The sequence below is a fragment of the Esox lucius genome, chromosome 13, assembly GCF_011004845.1.
Source record: "Esox lucius isolate fEsoLuc1 chromosome 13, fEsoLuc1.pri, whole genome shotgun sequence".
Lineage (NCBI taxonomy): Eukaryota > Metazoa > Chordata > Actinopteri > Esociformes > Esocidae > Esox > Esox lucius.
In genome coordinates this window covers 33,296,115-33,313,417 of record NC_047581.1, presented here as the reverse complement: position 1 = coordinate 33,313,417, position 17,303 = coordinate 33,296,115, and the positions used below count along the sequence as shown (strand labels likewise).

Here is a 17,303-nt window from a genome sequence, read left to right as displayed (position 1 = left end):
AACTTTCGTCGCTCAGCTCACTTTAAGCAACGATTCTGTGAAAAACAACCTATCGCGCATGCGCCTAACTTCAGCTGCCCCCTCCTTCCGCCTAATGGAACAAGGGAGAGCAGTGTTGGCAGGCAGCCAATTGACAAGTTTGGTTAAACAGCTGATAGTATTGCAAGAGCATGCCTGAATTCAGTTGAATAATTCGAGTTTAATCTTATATGAATAGTTTGATTTACCAACCGCGCATTACAGACCTATCCTATATTATGCTGGTGGCCATCCTACCCTAAACCCAATCGGGCGACTCCTTCACATAGGCTTATACATACCTATGGAACTTCAGATGCAGTGTTTATAAATGTCAGACCTACTGTATTTATATATGAAGCTCATACATAAATCACATACAACGGCCAGGCCAAAGGACAACACAATGTCTTAATGACCTATTAGGTCTAAACACACCTGTCCAAAACGACATGGATGAGAAGGTCTAAAACCTGTCGCTTAGGGGGCACAACAGCGTTCAAAATATATCCATTGAATCACATAAAATCCAGAAAAACAATAACTACGAAATAACAGCATAGCCTACACAAAGAGGTTTTTGGTTTGAGTCAAACAATGATGCCCTGGCGCATTGCAGACTTTGAGGCACGGGGTGCCATCTAGTGGCTATCTCGGGTATTGCTTTTAATGGAAGCAAGCAAACTCACATACATTCCACCTGTTGCAGGTAGCCTGCCCTACACCACCTCATACCACCAGGGGCGGTCTGGGACATAAATTCAGACCAGGCACTACCCAGACCAGCCCACATCAACAAGCTGCTCAACTGCAACATCCCCCATGAGCATTCACACTTGCTATTTGCAAACAACGGTGGTAATATCATGAGATTTTATGACTTAAGGGCAAGGCGCTTGGTTTGTGCTTAGATGCAAGAGCAGTTAGCGCCTCATCTCGATTAGTGACTGTCACGTTTACACTATTAGTAATTAGTCATTTTACTGTGGACCACTAGGGAAGAGCGGGCCCCCCAAATCAAATTTTGCTTAGGGCCCCCAGAATATTAGGGCCAGCACTGCATTCAAAGGAAAAACATAAACATCAAAACTTAACAAAAGACAACAGACAGCGGTGGTGGCAGTGGAACTCTTTTTAGTACTCTTTGAACAGGTGAGTTGGGCCCCCACCAAGAGTGAGTTGCATAAATCCAGATGTGAGAACAAGTGCCTGGACGAGTACCTGTGCTGCTTCCTGAGTCAGGTAAGGATGTCTTGCCAAGGTTCTTTGCATTCTGCAAGGAGGACGCTGCCATTGTCAACCATGATGGACATATCCTGGAGCAGACGGGCCTTCCCTCGAAAGAAGAGCAACAAAGCATAAAAAAGATAAAGCACTTGTGAGTACAGTAGATCAGCAATGCCCGAGTGCAGCATACGGGTCGGCAGAATCACAATCAGTTTTCCATTAATACCAAGTCATGAGGGCCAGACCCCACCCCTTCTAGCCTGGCTGTGAGTTAACACGGCAAAACAACCACCAAGAACACTACTACACATTGAGTAATTGTTGTCATGAAAAGCATTTCATGAAGTGAATACTACCCCATTTCTATGATCGCTTTGCATTGAGCCTACCAATTGTGACATACTGTAGGCTACACTGCAATTTAGGTTATAGGCTTGACAATTAATACCATTAGCATTGCAATTAATGTGATATATACATTAAAAACATTCTTATTAATAATCGCCCGTGTTTACACCTATTTTATCATCAAATCATACCACTTCACTCACAAAATTACTCCGGCTACTATTTTCTGCCAGGCTTCCAAACTGGCTTTTGCGGCAGTGGTGGTGTAACTTAAAGCAATACAAAGAGTTTGCATGCATTAAGTGTTTCACTACCTGTGTTCAGAGTTTGTGAATGTATAGTCAAAGGAAAACCATGTTGGGCTACTTTGGAGTACTAGGTGTGGGTATTAAGTAAGGTGGCCAGATAAATGATTCATGTTCTAAAGGATCTATTCGAAGTCCAGTCCTTTATTCCTTAGGCAGTGCCGGCATTGTTTTAAAAGTGGTCAAGCCAAAAAAGGTCACTGAAGATTGTTTTATGTCATATACAGGTGCATCAAAAAAAATATATTTCATGGAAAAGTTCAATTTTTTCCATAATTCATATCAAGAAGTCACACCTTATATTCTAGATTCATTACACATAGTGAAATATTTCAAGCCTTTTTTGTTTCAATCATGATGATTACGGCTTACAGCCCATGGAAATCAAAAATCCAGTATCTCAAAGTTTTAGCTAAAAAAAATAAATAAAAAAAATGTATAATACAGAAATGTTGACCTGAGAGGAGTTCAAATCAGCTAATTAACTCAAAAAACCTACAAAGGTTTCCTAAGTTGGTTAATTTATGCACTCAGTACTTGGTTGGGGTACGAATTACTGAATCAATGCGGCGTGGAAAGAAGGCTATCAGCCTGTGGCACTGCTGAGGTGATATGGAAGCCCAGGTTGCTTTGATGGTGGCCTTCAGCTCATCTGTGTTGTTGGGTCTGGTGCATCTAATATTTCTCTTGACAATTCTAGGCGAGTATTGTATAGGTCAGGCGAGTTGTCTGGCCAATCAAGCACAGTAATACTATGGGCAGCAAACCAGTTACCAGTTGTTTTGGCACTGTGGGCAGGTGCCAAGTCCTGCCGGAAAAGGAAATCAGCATGCTCTAAAATCTCCTGATAGATTAGATGGCTGTATTGATTCTGGATTTTGATTGACACTAGGCATGCAACACTTTTCTTCCCATTGATTGTGGTTATGTATACTGAAGGCTCAGGGAGTTAAATAGCTGATTAGAGATCTTCTCAGGTTAACATTTCTGTTTTGTAAATTTTAGTTTGAGATAGTTTGAGATGCTTGATTTTTGATGTCCATGAGCTGTAAGCTGTTAATCATCAAGATTGAAACCAAAAAGGCTTGAAAAGTTTCAATTTATGTGTAATAAATCTAGAATATAAGAAGGTGTAAATTATTTATTTGATTTATGGAAAAAAAAAGAACTTTTCCACAATATTTTTTTTTTTTTATGCACCTGTATGTGCATAATGTGCCCCATGTCTTAAAAACGACTTGCTTCCAAAATTGGAATTGAATGGCTAACTGAAGTATGATAGTGATTAAACGTACACATTATTTTCAAATAAACAAAACATTACACATCCAGCCCAAAATGTCTAGTCCAAACCAGAATTATTAGACTTAATCTTACACTAGTACGTAGCAGATTTGGTTACGAGCATTTGGTATTATGTTTTCTCATCAGGCAACAATTCAAGCTCTCTATCTGAAGCCGACAAATCAGGGTTTTCTCAAATTCTCCTGTGAGAGAGCTCGCTAAGTTACTTACGTTGCTTTCTGGAATGGAGCTAAGGTCGAATTGGCACAATGGATATTGTGAAAATCCCTGATGAATATATATAACAGCATGGATGGTTGAATTACAATTACAGCTGAAGGAATTGTAGATAGGCCTACTGAAAACGGGTTGTCTTTTGTCCTCGTGACCTGACTGACCTGCATACAAAGGTCAACATGACTGGAATGTAATTTGTAGACAGGGAGGCGTAACAAGATGACTATTATAATAGTGTTGCTGTAATTACTACGGTGTCGCCCAAAAGTAGACATCTGTCTCCCTCTACTGTTTAAATTAAGCCATTACATGAACATATTATTCCCTGTGACTACATTACTGCATCTCTTTGCCTGTATTTTTGGGCAACTGGGCAACCATAGTTAGCTAGCTTCTAGTTACTTTGCCGACAGAAAGTGGTCAACGTGTGTTTAACCGAACATAGCAGCTAACTAACTTCTTGAAAAGGTGAACGTTTTTTAAAATGAAATGTTAATGATTCTTTTCACGCAAACAAATACGTTATATTTTAAGGGTTTGGGTTATTTCATAATTGCAAGTTTTTTTTGGAGTATGTCATGATACGATAGCCTAGCTTACATGTACTCTATACGAGCTAATGTTACTAGCTACAGTAGCTAGCTATCTTCTTTAGTTAGCTACCAACCTACAGTAGCTGTTCCAGCTACAACACCAATTGGTGTCTTCAGTGTATCTTATGTAAGTAGCTAGCATCGTTCTATCACAATGCTAACTGGCTAGGAAAATACATTTTATACTTTCTTAGTTTGAAACCAAAAAATTGCACGGACAGTTTATTTCAGTAATTAAGAGCTATCTTTAGGCTAGGTAACACGTCGATACTATTAGATATCCAGTGACCTTACTAGATGTAGCTACTACACTGTGCATCGTTGTGCTGCCCCTAACTTAGAAACACCGCTAGCTAGCAGAAGACGAGTGCCTGTGCGGGACGAGTTACGCCCGCGGCAGCAATCCATTGAGATAGTTGCTTTTAAAAAGTTGCACGGGACATGATGTAGTTGTCTAACTATGTACGATTCTACATCTACTTAGCTAGTTGACTGGCAAGTCACTGGAACTGTCCTCAAATATTTCACTACTTTTCTTTCTTTTTACTACATAGGTTCATACCACTATATAGTGAACGTTTGTATTGTAGCTAAAGATCAGAAGTAGGTATGTTAATCAATTATAGACCTAGCTGACCACATGTTGTCTATTTTTCCCATTGCTTCATTATGGTTTGTTAGTTGCATAGCAGTGTTTTATATTTGAAAGTTTAGAACGGTTAATACCAGTTAGCAAATGACTAACTTAATGTGCATGTACAACGCTTCTTGTCTTTGTGTTTATGTTATTGGATGTAGGTTGTGCACAGATCAACAGATGGCGTCAACAATAATCTCCGTCCACACCACAGCCTCCCGCTTTGCCCTGCTCCAGGTCGATTCAGATTCAGACACAGATTCAGAGTCAGGAAAAACTAAAAGTGGCCAGAATTCTGGAAAGTCTCGGCCAGGAAAGGCAACCGGGGGGAAATCCGCTGCGAGCAACGACAAGAAGAAGGAGAAGAGGAAGAAGAAGAAGGAACAGCAGCAGAGCGAGGCCAATGAGGTGACTTGCAGAAGCATTTAAACTCCCATGTCCACACCAATGTCCGGAAGTTCCCGGTATCACTTCCAAAAGGTTTGATTTTCACAAATGTACCTGAGCTCGTGGACTGATTATCACCCCTGTGTGTCCCCAGTTAAGAAATCTTGCCTTTAAGAAGCTCCCTCAGAAGTCCTCTGCCCCGCCCCCCACCCTGTCACTGCAGAGTGTGGCCAATGAGCTGTTCCATCCTGCAGAAGGAGACCAAGCCATGCTCCCGGAAGGCTGGCAGCAATGGAAGCAGAGAGACGATCAGGTAGAACGTGACCCGAAACAACCTATCCCTGCTTAGTGGTGTGGTCATTCCGCAGGGTGACGCGGCACAAATGTTACATTCTTTGGGTTGAGCCCTGATCAGGTGATGGGGGGGTTATGTTTGAACCGGACCTATCTGGTAACCCTTGACGTGGGCTTTGGTATTGCTCACGGATGTACCAGTGTTCTGACATTCCCCAGCTGAAACCCTCCTTCATCTTCCTCCTTGTCTCTTTGACAAATTCAGTTAACGAGTGAGCTGTACGAGGCAGACCTGGAGAAGGCGCTGATGATGAGTAAACTGGAGTTTGAGCAGCACAAACGGGTACCATGCTGTCCTATTGCAGCGCACCTGTCGCTGAACATCCAGCACAGAACCATTGAGAGAGATCTACGCATGTATGTCTCTGACCAAAAGCTTATCTTGTTGACGTTCTGTTAAAGCGGATGATTTTCTTTTAAATGTCCTCCTGTTAGGATGACGACAGCACTGACACTCCCTCCCCCAAGTCCAGAGGCACAGCAGGAGGGAAGAAGGAGAAGAAGAGGAGCCAGGGCAAAGACAAGAAGATGACCGTCTCTTTGAAGGACTTCCAGGCTGACGGAGGTAAGTTGAAGATGCATTCTGGGACATGTGCAAAAGGGGGTAAAAAATGTACCTCTCATTATGGGCTGGATTTGTAATATGTTTTATTTCTAAATGCATAATCCGTAGTAGAATCTATCATTCCACTTTAAGACGTAAACATTTAAAGTTTGAACCAAGTGATTTTGATGACTTGGCACATATAAGACAGGGCACACCATTTTTCGGGGACCCATTTTGGCTTGATAGGACCCCTTTTACAACCAACGGCCAATCATCCTGGAGTGCCTCTTTAACCAGGGGCAAACAGATCCGCGCTTATATTAAAAATGCAATCCACAGATCCTTCATCCATTCTTGGATGTCTTGGTTAAATGTGCCTATTCATTTCTAAAGAATATAACTTCTAAATGCCTCGTGACTTCAATTGAACTTTCATCAGAACCCAAAAGATAACCTTGTACCACTTCACTTGTTTGTATTGTAAATGTAAACAAATTGCCAAAATACATACTGAATGATCATTTTCATATTGTGATCCATCCTAAATTCAATAGTTCTGTATGAGTTTGTGAAAACATTTATCCAGTCGAAACCCTCAGTTTTTTTGTCGACTTTATCAATACAGTGCTTTGGTCAGCAAGCCTTGTTTACTGATCTCACTTATTTCTCAATGGTCCCATTCATGATCCTGTTACATGGTATGATGATGTTCACTTGATTTGTTGTATTATATTAAAAAGAAACGGGTCCTCCTTTACAGATCAGCAGAGTAAGAAGCAGGAGAAAGAGGTGAGGGAGTAGCATCATATTTTTGCTGTGTTGTGCTTCGGACCAGGGTTTAAACTCTCATGTCATGACCGTAATATGATCTGAACTTGCGCTAGATATGTTTTGTTTTGTGTTTGGTTAAGATGCTGTATCAATTGACAACATTTCACATTCTCCAGGAGTCCAAGCCACCCACACCTCCAGAAGACCGGTTCTTCAACAAGCTTGAAGATGACGTCAGCAAAATTGTACAGCGGGAAAAAAGACGAGAACAGTTTTCCAATAGCGCTGGCCTCGAGGTCACGACCTCAACAGAACACGATTCGGTAAGACTGACTGTAATTAAGTTCAGTCCAACCGTCACAGTTTTGTGTTTTAATATTTGCTAGACAACCTTAGAGGGATTGCACCCTGGACTGTTGAGAATGGGGTAACTGATTCCCATGTCTTAGGACCCTCGAACTGAGCAGCTTAAGGATGACCTTGAGAAAAAAGACCAAGAAATATATAAGTTAAAGAAAGTAATTTCACAATGGGAGGTGAGTCATTTTATTATAAATTCAAATGTTATTGTATTCTCGCTAGATTCAGGGAAACCTCCAACTTGGATTTAACAAACTTTAAAAAATGACTGAAATGTGCAACTATTCACTAGGCCTTTGTTGCATATTTCTAGCAACGGACAGGATACTTACATCAGTATTGACAGTTGGTGTGGATATTTGAGACATACTTTACTTCTCCCATCCTCAGCTAAAATACAAAGAAGTGAAAGCCAGAAACTCCCAGCTCCTGAAGATGCTGCAGCAGGGAGAAAGTGAGTAGAGCTATTGGACTCCTGATTCAGTCTGAGACTAGACCTCAGTTATTACTATAATACTACAGTCTGAGACTAGACCTCAGCTATTACAATAATTCTACAGTCTGAGACTAGACCTCAGCTATTACTATAATACTACAGTAGATCTAATATATTACTGTACTATGTCAGTCTGAAACTAGACCTCATCTTTTATGGATTTATTGATTACTTAGTGTTTCTAAGTAATTAGTGTTACTTAGTGTTTCTAAGCCCCAAAGCTGTCCACCATTTTGTTGTTTGAACCTGGTTCAAATTAAATAATGAATTTGTTAAATATAGTTTGTAAATGCTAAGGAATGTTGTATGCCTCCTATCGGGTATTTCATGCTTTATTAGGTTGGTAAAATGTCAAAAGAAGAGTTTTGTCTGAAAGTCTAGTGGGTGGGATGAAGACCCCGGCAGGTTCCCCCGGAGGCAGTGGATTAGACTGCTGTCTCAGCCTAGGGGCCAGCAAAACATTTTGTCATGAATTCTCTCTCTCTCAACAGTGAAAGATAAAGCAGAGATCCTACTGCAGGTAGAAGAGCTGCTAAATATCAAAGAAGAGCTGTCTTCACAGGTGCGTATTTTTCAAGACGTTCGACTAGCAGTTGAAGACGGGCCTCCCGGGTGACTGACCTGTGTCTCTCTCTCTTCAGGTGACATCACTACATGCCTCACTGGAACAGGAGAAGTCTAAAGTGAAAGGATTACAGACAGATCAGCCAAAACATCATCAGGTAGGTGGGCAAATTGAAACCCATCAGACTGAGGAATGGTTCTGTTTGAATCCAGCTCATAACTGAACGCCTATATGATGAAATGTCGGTGTAGTTCAGGGAGGAATATTGGTAAGGATATTGGACTTGAGTTGTCTCATTTGATGAGTAACTTCAGGCCCATTGGTGATGGTTAAAGTGGACCATGAAACCAATGTATGTAAGAAACTCAGTACTCCCTACATATGTCCTTGTCTCCTTTGTGAATTGCAGGGAAACCGGAAGGGAAAAAAGGGTTCAGAGCCCGATCTATGAAGGCCGTAAAGGAAAGAACGTCCCACTACAAGAGAAACAATGAAGCTACGCACTCCTATTCTTCAGGGTCTCCCATGTTTTTACGGTTACTCTCTGCCTACATGCACTACGCATGCCTTGAATAATCACACACACACACACCCGAAGTCATTTGACAGGCTTTTAGTAAACGGCTCTGAATACAGATAGGTTTTGTGTTGACTGACATTATCGCAGCTCCTCTTTTGTTGTGATTCTGAAGCTCAAGTACACTGTCTGCTCCTCCATTTCTCTGGTGTGAATGATGCCAAATGACAAGTGTGAAATGTTTGCTTTTTCTTTTCACTGCAAAATAAACAACTTTTTCAGTGTAAGGTCATGTCACGCCGTGCAGTTTTTACCTCAGTGTGTTTGTAGTTAGGCTACACCATTTAATACAGCAGCATACCACAACACATCACTGCTGGGACACCTCTGAAACTAACCATGTCGCTAATGGTGAGGCCAGGCAGGAACGTTAACACTTGTGAGGTTCTAAATACCAGTTTATCAAATTCACCAGCATTGAAATCTTTTAAGCACTGATTGGCCAAAGGCCAACAAGCTGCATCAACCAGAAATAAAAAAAAAGAAAGAAAAGTTACCATGCTTGAAACCCTAAATGAATTGCAGTCCAAAATCCATATTATTAGATTTTTCCATCACTTTTATGATAGAAAAATCGAATAATGTCTTAACATATAATAGACGAGAACCAATGTACTCCTCCAGGCAACGAACTAAGTAAGCCTGCAGGCAATATAAAGTCTCAACTTGTCACTATAGCAATGGCAGATCCAACCGTCTTTTCCCGGAACATGGATGATAAAGGGCCAATTTGTACAGCAGTTGAATGTAATCATTTTACACATCCCATGTGTTTAGTAACGCACAATTTATTCACAAAAAATAATCTTAGCATGACCGCAGTAGAATTGGTTAAAGCTTCACTTGGTAGGACTTTCAGTAAAAAAAATTACAGAATTTTGCAATTCCTCACCGGCCAGAAAGCGGTTGCCCGCTTGAAAATGAAGTTGCGAATATTAATATGAAAAATAGAATTACCTGTTCCAAAAAAAAAAACTAACTCAGAGATTTATGTTATTCTTAGACTTGCTAACGTTAGTTTTGGGTTCCTGGTTGCTAGCTGTAGAGAGCTAGTCTTCTTTCACTTTTCAGTGTATGACAAGGGAGAAATTGGCAGTTAGTCATCCTGGTCTCAAGCTACCATTATAGTTTCTTACAGTAAGCGAACGCTTTCTCAAAATAATCCAAGGAGGAAGGCCCGCCTCGCTGAAGTCGGATGACTGGAAGGCCCATTGGCTGGAACGGATTGTTGGAACAGAATAGCCTTGGAAGTAGCGGCATGCACCAAAAATTATAAACTGACATTCCACTGGCCCAGAACTGTCTGTGTTGCAAAACGCCTCATTAGTTTACATAACATGTTTATAGGGGACAAAACTTTAGTTTTTTTTCAGAAAAAAAATCTACCTAGTGCTGCTTTGAGTTTTAAAAACGCGAGTTTATTTGGCCTAAAACGTGAAGGTATTACAAACAATACCGTTGGCAGAAATTGTTTCAAAGACATTCGAGGAAGCCAGGAAATTGTAAATCACATTTGGATTTGTTGCAAATGCAGCCGGTGCTCCCCCGCCCCTCTGGCATACATCGGTCTGAGGGCGATCGGACTCTGTCCCCACCCAGAGAAGAGAGATGGCTGATGCCGTGGATAAGGACGAGCAGTCACCCTTCTGTAAGATCATCAGAATTACTGTGAAAACACCAAAGGAAATAAAGGAAATCGCCGTTCCAGATAACAGCACTATCATACAGGTCAGTGCAGACATTAAAACTGTATCCAGTGTATTCCAGTCAATGTGTCATGATCTGACCTGCATTCTAAGTTCTGGATCCTTCAATATAATTAACATTAGCAAAGCCAGCTATACAAACGTTATTATAGCAAAATACGCTTATTGTACACGAAAATGTGGAGTTCTGTAAAGTAAAGGTCGCAATTACTGCCGTTACGTAGGCTATTCCAAATAAGGTCCCACCTGCTTTTTTAGCAGGTGCGCACCTCCAGAAAAATCAGCCATTACTGAAATCACAGGTCTCTGTCCCTGTAGTTTAAGGTGCAGTTAGCCAAGCTGTTCGAGGCACAAACAGAACAGCTGGTGCTCATCTTTGCCGGGAAGGTTCTTAAAGATGCAGATCTGCTGAGTCATCAGGGCGTCCACGATGGACTGACCGTTCACCTGGTTACCAAGACACAGAGCGGGTAACCCAAACACACACTTCAGTACACACAAAGCGTGCGAGGAGGTTAAAATACAAAACAAATGTTTGTCTGAATGGTCAGTGGACACTTTCGTGGTAGATGACCAAATCTATCTGCCTCTCCTTCCACCAGAAATGCTTCTGAACGTGCCCAACCTGCAGTTCCTATCTCTGACCTAGGACCTCCTACCCAATCAACCCTCCCTCCCTCCAGCCTGGGTAAGACCCCCTGCACAACTCCCTCATCCACAGAATCTGGGTGTGTGTTACAATGAATTTTGTCCTTTGTTTTTTCTCTGGCTTGAACTACAGTCTAATGTACTATATATTGTAACTAGAGGGCTGAATTTAAATGTTAACACGTTTGTTCTTGTTTGCAAGTGGTGCTTATTAGACTACAATTATTCAGAATACTTTGCAAGTTTTAATTTTAACATTAGCATCTCAGCAATTTGCTATCCAGAGCAACTTACAGTCATGGTTATCAACTGAAGTACATAAACAACCCCGGATCACAGACATGACAAGTAAATATTTTTTTTATAAGAACCAAACTAATTATATACAGTTTTAGAGGAACGAGTCATTTTCTAGTTATTTTCTCTTAAGTTTTTTTTTATTTTTTATAAATCGTACTTTTTAATCCGTAAAATTTCTTCTACTCTTTCTTAACAATTTTGTCTTCAGTCGTTTGTCAAAAAATATTGAGTTTTTTCGTCTCGTGATTTGATTTGAGTTTGGGTGTTCCCTCCCGCTCCTTTAAATCTGCATCGGAGTTGCGAGCACATACGTAGCTAATTAAATGACGGACACCGACATGCAAAGTTGTCAATTGGAGGACGTTGACGAGGGAAATTCCAATCCCTGGCCACAGTTCCATTTACATTTGAAATAGGCAACACAGTCATCATGAAATGTTGTCTTTTTATTCCCAAAGACTATCTATGCTTTCGAAAACTCATCATCATAGCTCCGCAAGCACATAGAGGTAATGATAGTGAACCGTCTCGCGCTACTATCTTTTTTATTTTTTATTCAACATTTTCGTCATTGAACAGGTACAAGTACAGTATAACGACATGTAATATATCCTAATGATAATGTAATATTCTAGCTAACCTACAATATATAATAACACTACAACTTGTTAGTATATTTGTATCAGTGGTTCATTGGGCTTGACTTTAACTTTGTTTTAGTAATGCACTTTAGTTAGCAGCCAATCTAGCCCGCTAGATTTTAGTTGAAAGCCCACCTGCTGCTAACCAGGTGGGCTTAGTTGCAATGCAGTCAGTAATTCCACCAAAGACCTGACTTACTAACAACAAATATTTGATTGACAAAATGTACTGAGCATTACTACACAAGATTAATATTTTTTACCAGTAACATGTAGGATTGCCTTAATTTGCAAGAATCCCATTTGCACCACAGATTAATAATAGAAATACAGTATTACGTTTGTACTTTCTTAAATCATTTTTCCTTGTTGTTACTATGGCGTTATAATGTCTTGAACAAAATATGTAACTAGTACTCAAGTACTTTTTTGACCAAGTACTCTTTTACTCTTACTTGAGTAGTTTTTCTCAGGTGGTACTTCAACTTTTACTTAAGTACATTTTAGGACGAGTAACAGTACTTTTACTTGAGTACAGATTTTCAGTACTCTACTCACCCCTGCATTGTGTAACTAGTGTGTGTTTGTGTGTTGGTAACCAGAAGTATCTATTCGGTAATAGCTACTTCAGTATCTAAATTCATCAAACAGGTTTGAATAGGGAAGGTGAAAAAATTTAATCGAAGCGTGTGTGTTTCATCTCTCTATGTCTGGTAGGTGGGATTGGCAGTCCAGGGCTGGTGGCTGAGAGGCCAGGTCTCTCCGAGCCACAGCAACAGATGCACAGGCAACTGATTTCCAGTCCGGAGGTACTGACCCAGGTTATGGACAACCTGGTGTCCAACCCAGACATGATGAGGCAGATCACCATGGCAACCCCCCTGCTGCAGCACGAACCTTACAACTCCCACCCACTGAGCAACCCCGATGTCATTAGACAGGTGTGTGTTGTGGCTACCTGTGTCCGTGTGTTTTTTTTCTCCAGTTGAATGTCTTCTCTGTTCTCTCTGTCGGTGCTCTCTTGTTCTACCTATTCCGCTCTTCCCTTTCAGAGCCCGGAGATGTCACAGGAGCCGACAGTGGTGCAGGAAATGTTGAGGAACCCGGAGAGGTCACCCAGCAACCCTGAGAACATCCCAGGTGGCAACAGTGCCCTCCGGAGGACAGACCCTCTACAGGCAGTACAAGAACCCGTTCTAAACGCTGCTGGGACCTATGCACAGAGGAAATACACACAAACGCACACATATAAAGTGAAAACACATACATGGCTAACGCGCACACATAATCACAAACGCACACATATAATAATAATGCCATTACCAGAACAAACAATTGAAGGTTAAATGAACTTAGCGATGTTTAAACAAGTTTTAGTGTTAGGCAGACTGTAATATCCCACTCCGACTTAGATTGCAGGAAACCCATCAGCCTCTCTGATGACCTTGATGTCACCTGCAGTGGAGAACGGAGACCCTCTCTATGAGCCTGTGGTCCTGCCTGCTTCCACAGACACCTCTGTAGGCACAGCTACACCCATCAATACCTCCAGCCAACACAGCACCGGCCCTCAAAGCACCATCCTGCTTAACCTGGGCCCAGATATGGAGGGTAGAACTTTTAACAATACTACACACACATTTTAGCTTTTACTGGAAGACCCAGAATATATTTTTCTAACAATAAACTCCAGCCCTCAACATTTTTCGCTTTTAGGTTGAACAACAACAATTCAAATATTACCTCAAATAAAAAAACTTAATGGCAAACGGGTCAAACAAATTTTTTACATTCAGATGCACACATTTAATCACAGTTATGCACCCAGTCACTGGACCGGTAATAAGCCCTCATGAGTTCCCTAATAATTCCAGTGCATTTACAGCAGGTGTGATCTACTTGGTATGTTCTACAGCAGGTATGTTCTCCTCCAGGCATGCAGAGTCTACTGCGGCAGATTATGGAGAACCCTACCCTGATGCACAGCATGCTGTCTGCCCCTTATGTAAGGAGTCTCCTCAACAGCCTGAGCCAGAACCCTGATTTGGCAGCACAGGTACAAAAACAAACATTTTAGTATGTTTTTAATAATTCTGGGATAAACCCATGAGCTCAAAATGCCGTTCCTCCCAAAGGGACTGGCGACATGTCCCCAAACGGTTGAATCTTTTTTGTTGTAGTATCCTTGCTGAGGTTTTTGTTCCACACAACTGTAGTGAGACAAGACACACACACACCCTAATGTTCCTGAACGTTCCAGATAATGCTGACCAGCCCTCTGTTTGCTGGGAACGCCCAACTGCAGCAGCAGATGAGACGTCAGCTCCCTACATTCCTCCAACAGGTCTGTGGTCTTAGGTCACTAGACGAATCTGGGTTGGCAAGGAAGCCCAGGCTCCCGTCATGTGAAGTCGTTCTGATCGATGTCTCCTCAGATGCAGAATCCCGAGAAGCTGTCGGCCATGTCCAACCCCCGGGCACTACAGGCTTTGATGCAGATCCAACAGGGCCTGCAGACCCTCGCCGCTGAGGTGCCCGGATTCATACCCGGGTAATATAAACAACACCAACAACCTTCCACACTGCACACCTGAAAACATACACCGCCTGGGTAACGTAAACAACACCAAAAACCTTCCACACTGCACACCTGAAAACATACACCGCCTGGGTAACGTAAACAACACCAACAACCTTCCACACTGCACACCTGAAAACATACACCGCCTGGGTAACGTAAACAACACCAACAACCTTCCACACTGCACACCTGAAAACATACACCGCCTGGGTAACGTAAACAACACCAACAACCTTCCACACTGCCCACCTGAAAACATACGCCGCCTGGGTAACGTAAACAACACCAACAACCTTCAACACTGCACACCTGAAAACATACACCGCCTGGGTAACGTAAACAACACCAACAACCTTCCACACTGCACACCTGAAAACATACACCGCCTGGGTAACGTAAACAACACCAACAACCTTCCACACTGCACACCTGAAAACATACACCGCCTGGGTAACGTAAACAACACCAACAACCTTCCACACTGCACACCTGAAAACATACACCGCCTGGGTAACGTAAACAACACCAACAACCTTCCACACTGCACACCTGAAAACATACGCCGCCTGGGTAATGTAAACAACACCAACAACCTTCCACACTGCACACCTGAAAACATACACCGCCAGGGAAATATACACAACATTTACACCTTTCAACACTACATCCCCGAAAACATACACCACCAGGGAAATATACACAACATTTACACCTTTGCACTTGTACTGAACACCCACTCATCACCAGGCCGTACAGCTTAAACGTTCATTCCAGTGGACCTCTGCAGGAAATCTGATATAGATGCCTATATACCATATTGTGTCCTCCACACACACACATTACCATATTGTGTCCTCCCACACACACACTGTAATTGGCTAACGCTGTGATGGCTGTTGTTCCAATAGGGTTGAACTGGGAGGTGGACTGTCATCAGACCACGCCCCCAGTGACCTCAGCAGTGCACATGTAGCCACGGAACCAGGTCAGCTGCAACAACAGCAGTTTGTGCAGCAGATGCTCGAGGCTCTTGCCAGCACCAGTCATCAGGTTAGCTCCAGACTTGCAAAAAGTAATGTCTTTTTTAGGCACTAATGGAGTGTAACTCTGGCATGGTTTATCTGTCAAAAAAATATGGAAAAAAAAAAGGGTTTGGATAGGTTTAAATAGGTTTTATGGTTAACACAGGCGTATCTCATGTTTTAGTCTAATAACAGAAACCCATTTGATCTTACCCATGTCAACCTCTAAAAATGTTTTGCCTTATTCCCAAACCCTATTTAGTTCCCCCGATAGCAATAGCCAATGAACAAGAAAATGCACCAGATTTCCTAAACAGGCTATTTACAGTTTTTGTATGTTTACAGTTTTATGAATCCTATATACAGTTTGTGTATGCAGGTTTTAACCAAAACCTTAACCCCACTTCTAGCCTATCATAGGGACAGGAGAAGCTATAGTGAATTCACACTTGCCTACAAATGTCTTCCACAAAGACGGTGGGGTTGATTTGGGACGGTGCCTAAGTTGTGTCAAAAGGTGAGGAGAAGTGCATGCTGGGAATATTGCCCTGATCACACGGTTGACAGAGCCTTGCCGTTCTGTTGTGTGCAGTCTCACAGCGAAGAGATGCAGTTTCAGCAGCAGTTGGAGCAGCTGACTTCAATGGGCTTCCCGGACCGGGAGACCAACCTGCAGGTCCTCGTAGCAACCCAGGGAGACGTCGACGCTGCCATAGAACGGCTGCTGGGCTCACAACCCTCGTAACAAACACACACATGCACGTGCTGTTCAGCGCAGTAACTGTCACGACGCGCACACACATCCGTTGGGCTGTGCACACTTACCCGTGCAATCATGCAGGATCAGGGGTGCGCATGTCCTTCCCCCACAGTGACACACTGAAACATTAACATGCACTCACGGAAGTAATTTCATTTCAGTGTTCAAACTGCAGAACTGTGAAGCGCTGGTGTGTTCTGCCTGTCCCCAGAATTTAGCCTCAAGCCAACCTCTCTACTTAGTCTGTGTGTTGTGAGTGTTAGGAATAGCCTAAGTTAGGTTCAGGTCCTAGTTGGGTTCAGGTCCTAGTTGGGTTCATGCTGCCATGTCCCTTTATGCACTACAAGGCAGAGTTATATCCAAGCCTTTAAGATTGAATGCTGCTAGTCTTGTGTCAAGGTGTATTTCCAGCTGCTACCAAGGCCTTAAACTCAAATCAGGGTGTTCAAATAATCCAACATGTTCTTAATAGATACCAGTGAGAATGTGTATACAGTAGCTGTCTTGAGTCTCTGCGTAAATACAATGTGAAAATCAGTCTTTTTCCTCTATGTACTGTATGTGCAGTGTGAAAAGACTGCTATTAAACATTATGCCAAACCCTTATTGTGTGAATATTTAATTAATTGAAACAAATAAAGGGTTGTTTAAATGACGAATCAGTTTGGTGCAACAACCTCAGATGGACATTATTATATTGTTCCCATAGAAAAACTGTAAGATACAGTCCTGAAGAAAAGTATTGGCACCCATGCACTTTCTTAAAATAACTGACATTTTTACAGAGGGGTTAACAGAGGGTTAGTGTTTACAGCGGTTTAAGATTAACAGAGGTTTATGGTTAGCAGAGGGTTAGTGTTTACAGAGGTATAAGGTTAACAGAGGTTTAGGATTAGCAGAGGGTTAGTGTTTACAGAGGTTTAAGATTAACATAGGTTT

At 42.0% G+C, this 17,303-nt stretch overlaps 2 protein-coding genes across 5 annotated transcripts; both read left to right on the top strand.

Moving 5' to 3' along the window:
• Positions 1–3,776: 3,776 nt before the first annotated feature.
• Positions 3,777–8,933, top strand: gkap1 (G kinase anchoring protein 1). Of its 2 annotated transcripts, none has more exons than XM_010877100.3 (12): positions 3,777–3,887; positions 4,811–5,057; positions 5,191–5,349; positions 5,596–5,673; positions 5,826–5,955; positions 6,698–6,726; positions 6,885–7,031; positions 7,158–7,244; positions 7,459–7,522; positions 8,056–8,126; positions 8,206–8,286; positions 8,539–8,933. In XM_010877100.3, the coding sequence occupies exons 2-12, from the start codon at positions 4,830–4,832 to the stop codon at positions 8,578–8,580; spliced, it is 1,116 nt and encodes a 371-aa protein (XP_010875402.1). In that variant the 5' UTR covers positions 3,777–3,887; positions 4,811–4,829; the 3' UTR covers positions 8,581–8,933. The 2 variants fall into 2 exon arrangements, with proteins under 2 accessions (XP_010875402.1, XP_010875401.1); XM_010877099.4 differs by lacking the exon at positions 3,777–3,887 and adding an exon at positions 3,961–4,139.
• A 954-nt stretch (positions 8,934–9,887) lies between these two features.
• Positions 9,888–16,970, top strand: LOC105014630 (ubiquilin-1). 3 transcript variants are annotated; one of them, XM_020052206.3, is made up of 11 exons: positions 9,888–10,434; positions 10,731–10,882; positions 11,015–11,100; positions 12,719–12,942; positions 13,054–13,179; positions 13,414–13,612; positions 13,936–14,057; positions 14,262–14,345; positions 14,437–14,552; positions 15,491–15,632; positions 16,197–16,970. In XM_020052206.3, exons 1-11 carry the CDS (start codon positions 10,315–10,317, stop codon positions 16,347–16,349), a joined length of 1,524 nt encoding a protein of 507 aa, XP_019907765.2. In that variant the 5' UTR covers positions 9,888–10,314; the 3' UTR covers positions 16,350–16,970. The 3 variants fall into 3 exon arrangements, with proteins under 3 accessions (XP_019907765.2, XP_010875399.2, XP_010875400.2); XM_010877097.4 differs by having other exon boundaries at positions 9,889–10,434; positions 13,054–13,182; XM_010877098.3 differs by lacking the exons at positions 9,888–10,434; positions 10,731–10,882; positions 11,015–11,100 and adding an exon at positions 11,597–11,869 and having other exon boundaries at positions 13,054–13,182.
• The last annotated feature ends 333 nt before the right edge of the window (positions 16,971–17,303 follow it).

What these genes read in the sequence shown, in the direction of transcription:
- LOC105014630 (XM_010877097.4), top strand. Translation starts at nt 10,315, where the DNA reads ATGGCTGATGCCGTGGATAAGGACGAGCAGTCACCCTTCTGTAAGATC. An exon ending in GTTACCAAGACACAGAGCGG is followed by an intron (nt 10,883 to 11,014) that starts GTAACCCAAACA and finishes TCCTTCCACCAG; the next exon opens with AAATGCTTCTGAACGTGCCC. An exon ending in CCTGGGCCCAGATATGGAGG is followed by an intron (nt 13,613 to 13,935) that starts GTAGAACTTTTA and finishes GTTCTCCTCCAG; the next exon opens with GCATGCAGAGTCTACTGCGG.
- gkap1 (XM_010877099.4), top strand. An exon ending in GTAAGAAGCAGGAGAAAGAG is followed by an intron (nt 6,727 to 6,884) that starts GTGAGGGAGTAG and finishes CACATTCTCCAG; the next exon opens with GAGTCCAAGCCACCCACACC. An exon ending in ATCAGCCAAAACATCATCAG is followed by an intron (nt 8,287 to 8,538) that starts GTAGGTGGGCAA and finishes TGTGAATTGCAG; the next exon opens with GGAAACCGGAAGGGAAAAAA.